We start from the raw sequence: 16,027 nt of genomic DNA, 5'->3' as shown, positions 1-16,027 counted from the left end.
GGGTCATGATCTTGCGGTTCGTAAGTTCGAGCCCCGAGTCTGGCTCTGTGCTGACAGCTCGGAGCCTGGAGACTGCTGTGGGTTCTGTGTCTCCCTCTCTCTCTCTCTGCCCCTTCCCTGCTCACGGTCTGTGTGTCTCTCTCTCTCTCTCAAAAGTGAATAAACTTAAAAAATAATAATAACAATGTTTTTCATCAAGTCATATGGGAAAATATTGATATCTTTATTAATGTTTCCGTATAGAGAAAATTCTTTGTATTTTCTACCTTTGATGACAGAAAATTTTTATTAAAATAGTATGATTTCTTTTCTTTCTTAGGAACAGTACATTTTTATTCATGATGCCATTTTAGAAGCCTGTTTATGTGGTGAAACTGCCATACCTGTCTGTGAATTTAAAGCTGCATATTTTGATATGATTAGAATAGACTCTCAGACTAACTCTTCACATCTCAAAGATGAATTCCAGGTATTTACTTATTTCTAGAGCTTCTTTTATGAGCAACTTATTGCAGTGTGTTCTGGGCATTATTATAATTCTTCTAAGGAAGGTCTTTCAAGTCAAATTTATAACCTTTGACCCTACTTTAAGTATAATAAAATACCTGTCTCTTTCATTATACATATTATAGAGTCACTTTCGTATTAATGAGCTCATATCTGCTGTATCTGGAAGTTCAGACTCAGGGAAGGGTTTGGGGAAAGGTATCATAAAAGTCAAATTTGGCGGTGATTTGTGTGTATTTACAACCTTTTTTAATGCAGTCTTATGGATTTTAACCTTCCGTGTCACTCACAATGTGAGATCAAGCACATTAATAATGATAGCTGAAGTTTGTACTAAACATTGTCTCTAAATAACCCCAAATGTTTTCACTGCCCTTAAAACATCCCTGAAGGTATATGAACATGCAGTTGGGAGTGGCTCTGGAAAACTAATACTTTGATCCCTTGTGCAGTGCTCTTTCTAGCATGTCACACAGCCTATCTTCAAGTATGGCATGCCAAAATGTTACTACAAATGATACTTTCCAACTTTGACGGTGGATGGATCATCATTATGGGCTACCCCAATTCTATTTTCTTTGGTCAGGCAATGCATTTTGCAGGTAGCCGTGGTGTTATGTTAGGCTTCCCTTTTCCTTTTGAGAAGCACAGTGAACAATCCATATATTGTTTCTTTGTCACTGCTCGGGCTTCATTAGGTCTAACTACAAAGTCTATCAGTGTCATCGTGGCAAATGCTGCTGCCTTGTACAAATCCTTCACTTTGTACTTGGCCTCCCAAATACCTGATAGGTCTGCATTATGCTACTGGATGGGCCGCTTGCTTTTAACCTAGGTTCCCTTTTCTTTTTAGACCTTGAATTCAGTCACCCCTCGACTGCAAGCTGAAGACTGCAGTATAGCGTGTCTGCCCAGAAACCATGACAAGAACCGTTTTATGGACATGCTGCCACCTGACAGATGTCTGCCTTTTTTAATTACAATTGATGGAGAGAGTAGTAACTACATCAATGCTGCTCTTATGGACGTAAGAGACTGCTGTCTTTGTTAGGATAAAGTGTCACGAAAAGCTACATAATGTGATGAACACTAGCTGGTTTTCTTTTCAGGAAAATTAAAATGGCTTAGAAAGGAAAATTGGAAACTTTCATTGACATACAAATTTTTTTGGAGAATGATTTTGAATAGCCCCTACAGGGATTCTTAGGAACTGTAAGTTTTAGGCTTCATTGTAAATTTGGAACTTGATTGTCAATTATTGTATTCTTTCTGGGAAATACCTGCAGGTGATATTTTTCATCTTAATTATTTTCAGAAAAGAAAATCCTGCTTATGTATTTTGAATGTTAAGTTAGGAATGAATTTTTAAAACCACAGAAAGCCATTTCGTACTGAAGTTGTGTTAATTTGGGAAATCTTTATATCTGGCATTTAACGTTCCAATAATTAATAACATTCCATTAATTAATAGAGACCATTTATAAGTAACTAGGGGAAGGCACCAAAGATACCATGTTAATACATCCATCATCATGAAAGAACTCTCTTGCCCTATTCCAACCTTCATAAAGTGTAAATGGTAGAGCACATCCTCAGCTGGTTAGCATCCCATAGACAGAACAACATGGAAAGAGAGTTTTAAGTTAGTCTTTGGCTACCTTGCTCGGTTACCTTGGAAAGAAGTAAGAAGGCTGTCCAGGTTCAGAATCCTTTTAAACAGCTCATCATCTTCATTTATACACATTTCTAGCTTTTGCCTCTTAACCTATGGAACCATAGTGAGGGGACATTACAAGTCAGGATTCATTCCTGTATGACTAATAATAAAACCTTCTGAGTTACTTCTCCTATTGTGTTTTCCAAAATTAGTTCCTGATAGTAGAGACTTAGAAAGCCTGCATTCTACCTCTGAGCCTAGTCTTTCAGTCGGTTACTTTGCTCTTTTTATGCTGAAGAGCACAGTGGTCTAAAGACAAGCTCAAGTGAAAAGTTCCCATTCTTGCCATGACCAGAGTTTTGCCTAGTCATTAATCATATCCACTGAAATCACACTGGATCCTCATTGTACCTTTTATTCCCATTTAGTTGTCTGGAAAGGCTAATATACTAAACACAGAGAAAACACACAAGACCCTTTTGTTTCTGAATCTAGATTTGGAATTTTAAAAGGCTGTGTAAAAAAGGAAGGAGAAAATACTATTAGGAAAGAGATTGATGAGGCACATGTTTGAGACATTTTTTGTCTTTTGGCATCTATCTCTGTCAAATTTTTCTTAATTTCCAGGTTGTTTTCTAGTCAATATGAAGACTGAATCTGCTCTCTACCTGTTTCAACTCTCTGCTTAATTTCTCTGTGACTCAACATAGATACATTTTATTTTATTTAGTTAGTTAGTTAGTTAGTTATTTTATTTTTCATAGATACATTTTATAACTGAGACCATCTGCTAGATTTTCTAGTGTGGTTGGGGCTTTAGAAAAGTTAGGTTTGGTTTGTCTTAAAAGAACAAGGCTCATTGGTCAGCACTTCCCACTCCCCCTACCCTCTAGCAATGTCCTCAGTGTTCCATACCCTTGTGTATGGCTGTGAAGAATTAGTAGGTAAGGCCAAGGATTCCATGATTTCCATGCCTTGGGTGTGCTCCTGAACTTAGAGAGGAAAGAAATAGGAAATCATCTGTCTTTCATATCATCTTATTCACCTCCTCTCCCCTGTGACTCAGAAAGTGAGTAAATAGCTTACCTTCCCATGGAGTAGACATGTAGTTGTAAGGAAAGTTTACTTATTTCTTCTGATTCTTTTTCATGAGCCTTCATACCTTTCTTAGGAGATACTCAGCCCAACTTCAGGTGACACTTTGTGAGGCTTGAGATCATATAGAAGCAGCCAGGTGAATTGCCAGTGCTCGTATTTATCCTACAATCTTCCTTGGAGTGGAATGCCATGGTTAGCAGCATTTCCCAAATGGTCATAGGATCAGTGATCAAGAATCAGTTTCTACGCTGATGTTAAAAAACTGGAAAGACTTAAAGAGTCCTATGATACAAATGAGTTAGGGGATCTCATTAGTTCTTATTAGCATTAAGGACATCTATCTCAGGCAGCAATCTATTTATTTTTTTACAACCTATTTAGGTTAATACGTAGAAATATAGATCATCAGTCTTCAGGATGACAGATTGCCCAGGTCAGATGAGCATACCCTCTCCTTCTGGATAGAGATAATGTGTTGTGTCCCAATTAAGGCGCACTTAATAAAGAAGGAGCCATTCCCTTATAGGTGGGGCCAGGAAGTGCATTTTATTTTTTGGCACTTGAAAAATCTTAAGTGATTGAAACTATCATTCTAACCATTAATATACATTAGAAATTCCCAAGAAAATGGATGTGCATATAAGATGTGTAGAATGTGTTGATAATATTCATATAATGTTAAAGTACATGAGTTTGAGGTGTATGTAGTTTTGCTTATCTGAAGTGGAAGAGAACCCAGCATTTATACATATTGATAGATGATTAACAGATGGACAAATAGATAGGTACATACACACACACACACACACATACACACACACACACACAAACACACCAGGGAATTTTGTGTCTTCTGCCTCTCAGACCAATTACCTTTGAAAAACTGAAAAAGCCCACAGGTACCTCATGGAGGTCTTTAACCTTGAGAAGTTTTTTTTAGTTTCTCCTTTTGTATTTGTCCTATATTTGCTAATCTCAACAAAATAAAACTTAAGTTCTTGTCTTGAATTGCTACAGAGACACTGAAGCCTTACCATCAGATTGACCGATTACTAGCTCCAGTACATTCCATTGGTCCAAATCTGTTCTATGACTTATGCTGCCATCTGACTCCATCTGCATGTGAAGCTATCACATCTTACTTGGTCCTATTGAAATGTATTGAATGTGCTTGTATACCTGATCATTTGTCTTAAGTTCTTATGTTTTCCATCTACCCTATTTCTTTACAGAGCTACAGGCAACCAGCTGCTTTCATCGTCACACAATACCCTCTGCCGAACACTGTGAAAGACTTCTGGAGATTAGTGTATGATTATGGCTGTACCTCCATTGTGATGTTAAATGAAGTCGACTTGTCCCAGGTCAATGGCTATGAGTTGCTTTTGTGTACTCCAACACAACTTAATAAATTAGTAATAAAATGTTAAAATCTGTATCATACTACCCAAATTAGAAAAAAAATAATGCCCCTTTTCTTTTTGTTTCTTTTCCCAAAACATTCATCCTCTAGGGCTGCCCTCAGTACTGGCCAGAAGAAGGGATGTTACGATATGGCCCTATCCAAGTGGAATGTATGTCTTGTTCGATGGATTGTGATGTGATAAACCGGATTTTTAGGATATGCAATCTAACAAGAGTAAGTCATTAATATTTTAACTGAGTTGATTAAGAGCAACTGATCATAACTATGTTGGGGTATAATTCCAATCAGAAAACAGGGAGAGTAGAATTAATAGACATTACGTAATCAGTCCCAGTGCTACTAATCCTCTTACACCTTCGTATTAGAAGAAAAATGCATTCCAAAAACAGGAAAGCAGAAATGCTGAGAGTGAGGTGTCCTGGTCAGTTACTAATGTGTTACATCTGGAAAACTAAATTCGGATGCACTGGCTCAAATGCACTTGATTGTCTGAGCCTGGTCTCTGCCCCTGTAGACTTTTCTGAAGGTTGACTACATGTCTTATTAGTATTGATATCCAGCCTGAAAGAGGCATATAATTGAAAAATAAGAATATAATAATAATAATAGTGACTAAAGAGCTTTACCTTGGAAGGAAGGGATATGTTGGATCAGCCGTCATGGAAAGCCTCCGTGTCACTGTTCCAAGTCCTGCATATAAGGGAGAACCCCACACACGAGGAAACAGGTAATCACAGCCATCATTGATTCTCCTCCCACTTACAATTTCACCTTTCTCAATGTCCCAGTGTCTGGCTCTGCCCAGATCTGTAGAAGCAGCACTGGTACCACTGTGCCTTTTCCCAGCAACAAAGCAGCAGCTGTGTTCCTCAGAAATCTTCCTTTCCTTGAGTCTTCATATGTTTTACACTCAAGGACAAATTAAGTTCGGGGTCTCTCCTTCAAAAAAGCAAAAAAAAAAAAAAAAAACCATTACATTAGTAATTAGTAAGTATTTAGATTGGGTAACCAAACAGTAAGCAAAATTTGAAAAGAAAACATTATTCTCTTTTTAAAGAGAAAGATTACTCTGTTTTTAGAGCAGCAGCTCTATGTGTGTGTATTATTTTAAGTGTATGATTCAGATTGTCATATTTCAGTGTTTTCATATCAAAATGGCTATATATGTGTTTCTGGTTAATACGTCTATATGTTTAGCCCTAAGAGAATAAAATCATATCCAATTCTGTCGCTCATTTCAGTGGAGAAAAAAAGGATAACTTCAATCATGTCATAATATTCATGCATATCTTAGATGTTAATTTAAATGGAATCTCATTATGTCTGCACATCTGTTCCATTATGGTTCTAGTAATATTTTAGCTGAGAAACCATCGCTGCTAAACTAAGAAAGTAAGACTTGTCTTTTAATTGAGCTATTTATATGAAAAATATTCTAAAGACAGGATCTGAAATCTGTGTTACATTTTTTTGCTGGCGTATTTGTTTATTTATCTTCCTCCGTATTTGGTGTTCCAGTCCTTATTAGGGCACAATTTTTTCCTGTTCCCAATCTTATTTAATAGCACGCACTTCATGAGATATTTAATAGGTACCAATGAGAAGTTGGGTGTTGTACTAGTAGGTCCTTGTGACACGTGAGCCCTGGCCAAATGGAAATTCAGATCTGATGCCTTATGATATGGCTTACTCATGTATTGCAAATTCTTCCTTACATTTCTGTACGAGGGCTTAATGTACTGATTCACTCATTCAATAGTACTATTCCTGGAAAGTATTTTTGCTAGGTTCTAGTGATACAGAGTTTAAGGGAGAAAGAATGAAAGAAAGAGATTTCCCCGTCCTTAAAGAATTTATATTTTATCAGGGAAAACAAGCACTGAAAAATTCAATTCTTTATTTACAAATATGAGAAATTTTAGAGAAAAAGTACAAAATCCAGAGTGTTTGGGTGATCTGACAGAGCTGGGTGAGTAGAGAGGACTTCGTTGGAGTAGTGATCTTTGAGACAAAATTTGAAGAATCAGTAGGAGTACTGGGGGCGGAAGAACCAACTATCCTGGTGTTCACAAGACAGAGAGGTTTCCCAGGACACAAGTAGTTCTGTTCAAAGACCAGAAGAGTTCCAGGAAAACCCAAAACAAACTGATCACTGTATTTGGGATTGAGAGGGACAAACAAGGAGATCTTTGAGGCCAAATGGAGAGTTTTACAAAGTTCTCAAGGCAAGAAATGCCTTGATACATGGATTAAAAGAAGGCCAACGTGTCTAGGACTTGAATAGTGTGTTAGAATAAAGGGAAGGTTAGGGAAGGAAATGGAGCCATATTGTATAGGGATTTTTAAGCCATGGTGCAACATGGATTTTATGATAAGATCATTTGGAAGCCATTAAAGCAGGGGAATGACAAGATCATATTTGCATTTCAAAATAATCATGATGCTGCAGTCAGAATGGTTTGGAAGGAGATCAAAGTTTATTTAAGGAGATCAACTAAGAAGTAATTATCATAATTGATGCTTGGGCATATGCAATGATGTCAGTGGTGACAAAGAGAAAAATAATTTGAAAGTTATTTAAGAAGTGTGATTGATTATTGGATATGGGATATGAGGGAAAAGCTTATATAAAGGTAATTCTCATGGTTCTTGCTTCTGTAACTTAGAATGTTTCTGTATTGGTATGTACATATTTTAGACTTAGCAGCTAGACTCAATCCAATGCAAATGCCATTTATATCATGGTACCATTTTGTCTGCAACTTCCGTTTTTAGTAAAAATTCTAGTTCCAAGTTATTCACAGAAAAATACTTTTCCTTCCACAGCCACAAGAAGGCTATCTGATGGTACAGCAGTTTCAGTATCTAGGGTGGGCCTCTCACCGAGAAGTGCCTGGCTCCAAACGGTCATTTTTGAAACTGATACTGCAGGTGGAAAAATGGCAGGAGGAATGTGAGGAAGGGGAAGGCCGGACCATCATCCACTGCCTGTGAGTATGGTGCCTCCACTTGGCCACCTGGGGGCCATGGTGCTCATTTCCTTACTAGCTTTCATATTTTCTATGTTAAAGAGTCCTCAACTCATGGGGCGCCTGGGTGGCTCAGCCGGTTAAGTGTCGGACTTTGGCTCAGGTCACGATCTCACGGTCTGTGAGTTTGAGCCCCACATCGGCCTCTGTGCTGTCAGTTCAGAGCCTGGAGCCTGCTTCGGATTCTGTGTCTCCCTCTCTCTGCCACTTCCCCATTCACGCTCTGTCTCTTTCTGTCTCTCAAAAAATGAATAAATGTTAGAAAAAAATAAACGTTAGAGTACTCAACTCATCTCTATGGATCTCCATAGATATTGTTTTAAAATAATCTTCCTGTCTTATGATTCCATAATTAGCTACCAGTTTTCATTTTCGTATTTTTTAAACACTGATTATCATATAGATATTATATTATTTAAACTCTTTTGAACACTACTTGGAACCACTTTTCTGATGTCCACACTTTACAAATGTACCAAAATTTCAAGGTATTGAAGTTGCAGTGGTCGATGCCTGTAGCATCTTCCGACACATGAGCCACAGAGCAAATGTCATGCTCGCGCATCCTTGCTCTCTGTCCTCTAGGCATACACGCATATAAATGAAGCAAAATTAATACAAAATGGAAAAAAATTAAGGTCATGTTTTTATTAACAAAACGTGTAAGATTGTGTGACCTGTGGTGACTAAAAGCTGCTATCCACATGCCCTTGCTTTCTTTGCTTCCAGAAATGGTGGTGGGCGAAGCGGTATGTTCTGTGCCATAGGCATTGTTGTCGAAATGGTGAAGCGGCAAAATGTTGTCGACGTGTTCCACGCAGTCAAGACACTGAGGAACAGCAAGCCAAACATGGTGGAAGCCCCGGTGAGTCAGAATCTTAGACATAGAAGGGAGCAGAGATTAGACATCATATACCTACTCATCGGGTTGACTTCACACTCCCAAGGGAAATCAGATGTATAAATGAGTCTTTGTGGGGACTTTTCCTATCTAACTGATGAATTGCTGAGCATCTCTCTCTACCCACATAAATGTAATCACATATCACAGAAACTTAATGATGAAAACTATTTTCACTTAATTTGGGAAAGGTGTAGATTTTTTTTCTCTCTGTGTTAGGCAATAAATATTTGCTGTAATAAACTTTAGTAAATGGTTCTATAATAAGAATAAATTCTACTCTCTAGACTTCATTCTTGCTTATTTTTATTTCTTTTTTTTTAAGTTTGTTTATTTTGAGAGAGACAGAGACAGCATAAGTAAGGGAGGGGCAGAGAGGGAGGGAGAGAGAGAATCCCAAGCAGACTCCATACTGCCAGTTCAGAGCCCCATGCAGAGCTCAAACTCACAAGCCGGGAGGTCATGACCTGAGCCAAAATCAAGACTTGGACGCTTAACTGACTGAGCCACCCAGGCGCCCTGCTTATTTTTATTTCTTACAGCATCTTGAGTTAACTGGCAAAACATTAATCCAAGGGATATACACATGGATTAAATCAGTACCTTGGACACCTAATGCCCTTAAACAACATATGAAATTTATTTGAGTCATTAGCTTTAATTCTCCATTTCTGGTCAAATTATAAATTTTAAACTATCATCACTGACAGTTTTCAGCTTCTACCAGTTATAGTGTGCAGTTCAGATGATGCCACCTGAATTTGCCAGGGCTCATAAAATCAGAACACGGTTCACAAAGTAAGAGCTGATAGGAATGTGTATGTGGGAGTTCATCTGTGTGAAGGTGTATGAAGAGTAAGAAAGAAAAATTAAACTCCTCGAGCACATTTTACTTCTAAAGAGCGATGTCTGTGGGTTACACACATGTGCAAAGTGGGATAAGGTCAGGAGCAGCTGTGTAGTTTATGCTCAAACAAAGGTAAACCAGAAAAACCAAGGCAAATTGTTGCTTGCCCTACATTTATCAAGATGATCAGATAACTAAAATGAGCAATTCAATAAGCCTTTAAAGTATTCTCACCACTTCCTGCTCATGGATTGTTCACACAAAAAGTGCATTGCTTCCTGAGACAAAATCTGAAGTTACATTTATACCGTTTCACTTTTAAAAGTGAGAACAGACTTTTTTCCCCTTCTACAAGTCCCCTCAAACCGCCCCAATTCTAGCTCATCCCTTGGGCTCTGCCTGTTGTCTGGACAAGATGATGTCGGTTTTGACTGGAGTATTGGCAATGGAGATGGAGAAAAGGGGATAGACTTGAAGGATTTTTGAAGTAGAACTTGTCAGGTCTTCTTAAAATATAATGGTTATGTCTTTAAACTCTTTGCTGTCTGAAGATTTCTTAATGTAAACTCTGCCTCTGTCTCTCAGATCAAGTCTTTTTAAATTCATCAGTGGGGTCGCTTCAGTGTCAGAATTCAAACGTTACCTCCAAATTTAACTCTAATTTCCTGCCGTAAGTTGGGGGGGGGCGGAATCTGTGGTTAAACTCAACTATTCTAGAACCTTCCAAGAAGTTCCTATTTACCTTTATATTCATGTCCCATTAATCCTGACTGAACACCTACCTTCTGATTTGTGTTTAATCAGCGTTAATGATGAGTTCAGTGTGCTGTTGAATTGAACTGACAAGTTTGGTAAGAAAATTTGGAGCATAAACAAAAGCTCATGACAGTTTAAAGAGACATAACTGTTTTCAAGCACTGTGTGACTCTTCAGACGCACTTGCCACAGTGGTAGCCTAATTTAAATCACACCTACTTGATAATTAAGGGTAGGATTGATAAAGATCTCTTTCAGAAAGATTTTACTACCCTACTTTATTGTGGAGACACCGGGAAGTTCTTTAGAAATACGATGCTTTTAGGTTGTTATGCATTACAGCCTGGATTTTACCCACTTGGAATGAGTTGAAAAATTTTTAATGAGGTACATATTGGAAGTCATAACTTGTGGGGCGCCTGGGTGGCTTGGTCGGTTAAGCGTCCGACTTTGGGACTTCGGCTCAGGTCATGATCTCACGGCCCGTGAGTTCGACCCCCGTGTCGGGCTGGCCCGTGAGTTCGAGCCCCGCATCGGGCTCTGTGCTGACCGCTCAGAGCCTCCAGCCTGTTTCAGATTCTGTGTCTCCCTCTGTCTCTGCCCCTCCCCTGTTCATGCTCTGTCTCTCTCTGTCTCAAAAATAAATAAACGTTGGAAAAAAAAATTAAAAAAAAAAAAAAGAAGTCATAACTTGTAATACGGTCTGATGTTTTCTAAATTCTTGATAATGGAGCAGTGCTTAGGTGGATGTAAAGGAAATACAGTTTTTTTTAATATGAAATTTATTATTTTATTTTCAAATTGGTTTCCATACAACACCCAGTGCTCTTTCCAAGCACTGGGTGTTGTATGGAAACATAAGAGTGAAAACATATGGTATCTGTCAGGAAAGACAGTTTTAACTCAAATTTGATCAACCAGATTGTCTTCAATATTTAAAGAGAGGAAACAGAAATTTTCAAATATAAGTAAACTCGAAAAGGTGTAAGAGCCACTAACCATTTTTGAAAAATTTACTTTAATATTCTGATGAATGAAAAGCTGTGTGAGGGGCTCCTGGGTGGCTCAGTAGGTTAAGTGTCCAACTCTTGGTTTCGGCTCAGGTCATGACCTCATGGTTCATGGGTCCCAGCCCCACATCAGTTTCTGTGCTGGCAGCATGGAGCTTGTTTGGGTTTCTCTCTGTCCCTCCCCTGATTGTACTCTCTCTCTCTCTCAAAATAAATAAACATTTAAAAAAATAATAATAATGAAATAAAATGACTTATTTTTCTCCTGCTAAGGACAGATATCTGAAGTTTGGAGAAGAATATTTGCACTTGTTCACTGTATCATTTATTTGTCATAGAGAAAAAGTAAAAGCAATCTAATAGTCAAATCTGTATACTGTACATTTATGTAGTGTGAAAAGAAATGTTAAATAACATAAGAAAAAGACATAACAGTGTTAAAGGCAGATAAAATATAAACTTATACTCTCGAATATATGTATGCAATGATATTTATTCTAAAAGAATTATGATTTCAACCATGCATAAAAAAGGACTAAAGCAAAACTAAGGCAGTATTTTACCAAGAATTGTTTCTGGTAATAGAGTTATGAAACTCTTTCTGATTCCTTGGGTTTTTCTATACTGGGAATTTTTTCTGTAATGATCAGGTTTTACTATTATAATTAGATAAAAAATACTGGAGGGGCACCTGGGTGGCTCAGTTGGTTAGGCGGCCGACTTCGGCTCAGGTCATGATCTCACGGTCCATGGGTTCGAGCCCCGAGTCGGGCTCTGTGCTGACAGCTCAGAGCCTGGAGCCTGTTTCAGATTCTGTGTCTCCCTCTCTCTGACCCTCCCCCGTTCATGCTCTGTCTCTCTCTGTCGCAAAAATAAATACATGTTAAAAAAAAAAATTTTTTTTTTAAATACTGGAGATTTTTTTAATTTGATAAAAAATATAAGGCAAACACAATATATCTTTCCTTAAGTTCCTTTCCTTAAACGCTGATCTTTGACTCAAATGTAACATATATATGCCCAGAGATTAAACTTCTGTATCAAAAAAATCATTGGTAATTCTCGAATAATCTAGCGTGGTGGCTTGGTGTTCGTTTGGCGGCTGTGGTTCACCGTTAGTCTCCTTTTTCTCACCTTTTCTCAACTCTTTTGTTTTAACCTGTTTCAGGAGCAGTACCGTTTCTGCTATGATGTAGCCCTGGAGTACCTGGAATCTTCTTAGTCGGGTGAGACTTCGGAACACAGCCACGCAGAAACCTGTTCATCTGTTGAGCCAGCAGCTGTTGTACCTGTTACACCTGTGCAGAAAGATTTTAATGTGGGGGGTGGGAGGCTTTTACATTCAAGAAGTAAAAGTATTTTTCTTATGAAGTTGTGTATCTTAATAAAAAGGACTCAACTAGTTTCTATTACCGTATGAAAGCATCGACATTTCGTGCCGCATAAATTATATTTAATAAGAACCAGATTCAAATGAGAACTTCTCAGTGTTTGTACAGTGAATACGCAGCTTTTTCTCCCCTGGTTTTGGTAGAGCAGCCACCATGTGTTGCATGAATTAATACTTTCTATGTGACATTTTTTTCTCCCTTTTTTAGATAAAAGATGTTAAATCTTTAAGGAAGAAGTAAGAAAAGCTGTGCAAATTCATAGTAAAGTTCATTTTTTATATGTTTCAAGTGTAGCAGATCTCTATATAAATATATAAATATATATAACTGGCTTATTTTCTTTTAATGTGCAATGATGGCTAGATCATTTAAAGTTCTTTTTAGAAAAAACATAAGCCAAAGACTCAAGTGTAAATATGTCTATACGGAGAAAGCACATTATATTTATTGGTTACTTACATTCCTTTTTTGATGGCTAAAATACTACCACCACACAATCATTTTTTTTTTCTGAAGAAAACTTTTTCTTTCACTAAAATCAATTGTAAACGATTTTTGTAGATTATTTTTTGTATGTTTTAGTGTAAGTAGAGGATAAACTTTTTATTCATAAACCAGGAAGCAATGTTCTTTATAGTGATTCTCTTGTGTACATGCTTGTGAATTAAATTTATGTAAAACACCTTGGCAATTGGGTCTCTTAATATAGGACCAAATTAAAACATTTTGCTGAAAATGTATAATTTTCCACAATTTCATTAGGTAAATAATTGTTTGGTGATCATACATGAGAATTGCACACATTCAAAGGCCTTGCTGATCACTTGTGCAATGTTGAACACAGCCTTTTAGCATCGTTTAAATTTTAAAGGAATTGATTTTTCTCAGCCTGTGACCAAGCACTGGTCAAGAAAACAAAATGGCAAAATTTATGCTTTCAGAGTCAAGTTTTAGCAAACTGTAAACCATCAACACTATAAAGCGTTTCTTTTGATGTTTACATGCACAAGCTTTGGATTCGGACCATAGAGAGTGAGAACAAATCAGTGCCAGATTCCTGTTTGTGCATGGCCATGGGATTTGCAAGTGAACCTTTCCAAATGTGGTCTTGTTCATATGCTCCATGTAGCTGTAACTTCACACCATCAGCTTGCAGTTTGTTATTGACTGAAGCGTTCCAGTATCCTCCTTCTAGATTGCCAGTACATGACATGGTGCTTATCAAGATTTAACTAAAGTAAGAGTGAAATAAAGGTTTTATAATTACAACAATTGTTTGCGCATCATTTTCTCTTAATCTTCATGTCTTCACTCCCCCCAAAATTGTCTCTTCTCACTGATACTAGTAGACCACTAAAATTCTATTAAAAGTAAAACGAATGTCCAAGCACTAATATCTTTCTTTTTTAATTGAATGTCAGCCAGTCCAGATGAGTGGAAGGGATAAAGGCCAGAAGATTGGCATACTTTTTTTAAAATTTCTATATATGTATGTCACTATCTTTTTATGTGATAGACATTTTCATACTTCTTCCTTATAGCAAACTTGACAAATAAGTATCCCTGTTTTATGGATGTTGTAATTGAAGATAATGAGAAAGTAAACGATTTGTCAACAGATTCAAACCTGAGTCTGATTTACCAGTTCATTCTCTTCCACTAAACACACTGCTTCCCCAGTGACATGACAAAGAAAATTTGGCACTTCGTTCTTATTGTTCCTCATTAATTGATTTTCTCATAAAGTCTCATTATGGGTATCTTCAAACTTCTATTTGCTGTGTACATTATTAGAACATTTGTGACTCTCATTAGGAAGAATTTAGATAAAGAGACTTTATCTTTTCCTAGAAAGACTAATTTACATTTAAACATGGATGCATTCAACAAAAAATCCACAAGCTCATCCAAGATTTCTTTGCCTGGTAATGTTCAGGATGTTAATCCTATAGAGGATTCTGCTTTGCTGCATGACCCTGCTTTAATTTCTGCTCACGTGATTGTGTCCACACTCCACCAAAATTACCATAAATACCACTGTTCGCAAAGCTCAGAGGTCCATTTGGCCTCCAAAATTTAAGCAAAGAACAAAAGGAGTCCTCTTTCTCTCTAGCAGAAATAGTGTCACGCTTGCTTTGGGCACCACAGAAGCCAGTTCATTCGCAATGGGGGGATGTAAATATGTTTTTCTCAAAACTCATTCGAAAAGTCCTACTTAATACCCCATGGCACTCCCTGTGCTTGGATGGCCGCGTTCAGTCACCTGTGTCTCTCTGGGCAGGAAATGTCCTGGCAGGGCTTTTAAAAGGGGTCATGCTTTTCACAGTGAAAGGCCTCTGACCTTTCTATCAGTTATTCCTTGAATGGCTGTCATGAAGTCGAAGTTTATAGACCCCCTTCTTAGATATTATCACTAGGGAAATGCCGGAAGCGTGTGGACCAGAGGCACACAAACAGCTGGGAATTTATGAGTTTTAACAAAGTACTCTTAGAAGTCAGTGGTAGGTTTCTGGTCTGAGCTGCCTAGCCTTTTTCTAATATTTAGTCTTTGGAGAAAGTTTTCACATGAGTGTGCTGCTGCATTGCAACCAAAGGATCTGACATTGAGACACAAGAAAGAAGATCTTTTTACCTGGACAAGAAGGGAGAAGAGACACGCTTACCTCTACACTGATGTGCTTATGTGCTCATTCACTATTCACCTTCTCGAGAATCTTTTAGGTTCCAGGTACTCATGTAACAAGCGTAGATGTCAGGCATCAACAGCTGCTACCTCTCAAATCTGCTCTGTTGTTAGGAAATGGTTCCTAGCATCTAAAGAATGTACTAAACAGTAAATATTAGAATTCAGGAGGGAAATAACTGTAGCACACCTAGAAATATGAGATCATCTGTTAGCTTTGGGAGAACGCTTTTGAGATTTGCCTCACTTTATGGGAGAGTGACAATTCTACATTGTTAATTTCTGTGCACTTCAAGCCATCCTTTTTCGTAACAAAATAGCAAAGAATCAATATTCTGCCCCATGCCCCAGTGCAATATGTAGGATATTGGTAAAATATTTCCATAGGCAGAGACTCCGCAGCCTTCCTAGATTCATTTCAGTGTTTTAGTAAACACCTTTACTCAGTGTAAGGGCAATCTGCTATTTTACTCAACACTTTCCTAAGTTAAGATAGAAGACAGTTGGCTATGCCTCCTGTAATAATTTCTACTTACATATTATTTCATAAAGTTTCCCCTCAGTGTAGGGGGCTTGGAATGGGAGCAATATTATCTGAATTTGTTCATAACTCTAGTCTATTCAAGTGGTCTGCAGAGTATTCGAATATTATCTCTCAGAAACTAAAAGGGAAAGCTCTGTCTTGGGACCTACTTTAAGTAAGCTAGAAGTGGCTTCCGGAA

General features: G+C 37.7%; 1 protein-coding gene across 1 annotated transcript in view; it reads left to right on the top strand.

Moving 5' to 3' along the window:
- Window positions 1-14,106, top strand: part of PTPRK (protein tyrosine phosphatase receptor type K) — a 425,704-nt gene extending 411,598 nt beyond the window's left edge. Inside the window, exons 20-26 of the mRNA XM_049652961.1 lie at window positions 320-469; window positions 1,361-1,534; window positions 4,495-4,626; window positions 4,776-4,901; window positions 7,515-7,678; window positions 8,447-8,582; window positions 12,400-14,106. Coding sequence (XP_049508918.1) covers window positions 320-469; window positions 1,361-1,534; window positions 4,495-4,626; window positions 4,776-4,901; window positions 7,515-7,678; window positions 8,447-8,582; window positions 12,400-12,453 — 936 coding nt within the window. The 3' untranslated portion in view covers window positions 12,454-14,106. The remainder of the gene's footprint in view (window positions 1-319; window positions 470-1,360; window positions 1,535-4,494; window positions 4,627-4,775; window positions 4,902-7,514; window positions 7,679-8,446; window positions 8,583-12,399) is intronic.
- The last annotated feature ends 1,921 nt before the right edge of the window (window positions 14,107-16,027 follow it).

This window comes from Panthera uncia, assembly GCF_023721935.1.
Source record: "Panthera uncia isolate 11264 chromosome B2 unlocalized genomic scaffold, Puncia_PCG_1.0 HiC_scaffold_24, whole genome shotgun sequence".
In the NCBI taxonomy this organism is placed as follows: Eukaryota; Metazoa; Chordata; class Mammalia; order Carnivora; family Felidae; genus Panthera; species Panthera uncia.
This window is presented reverse-complemented; position numbering and strand designations above follow the sequence as displayed.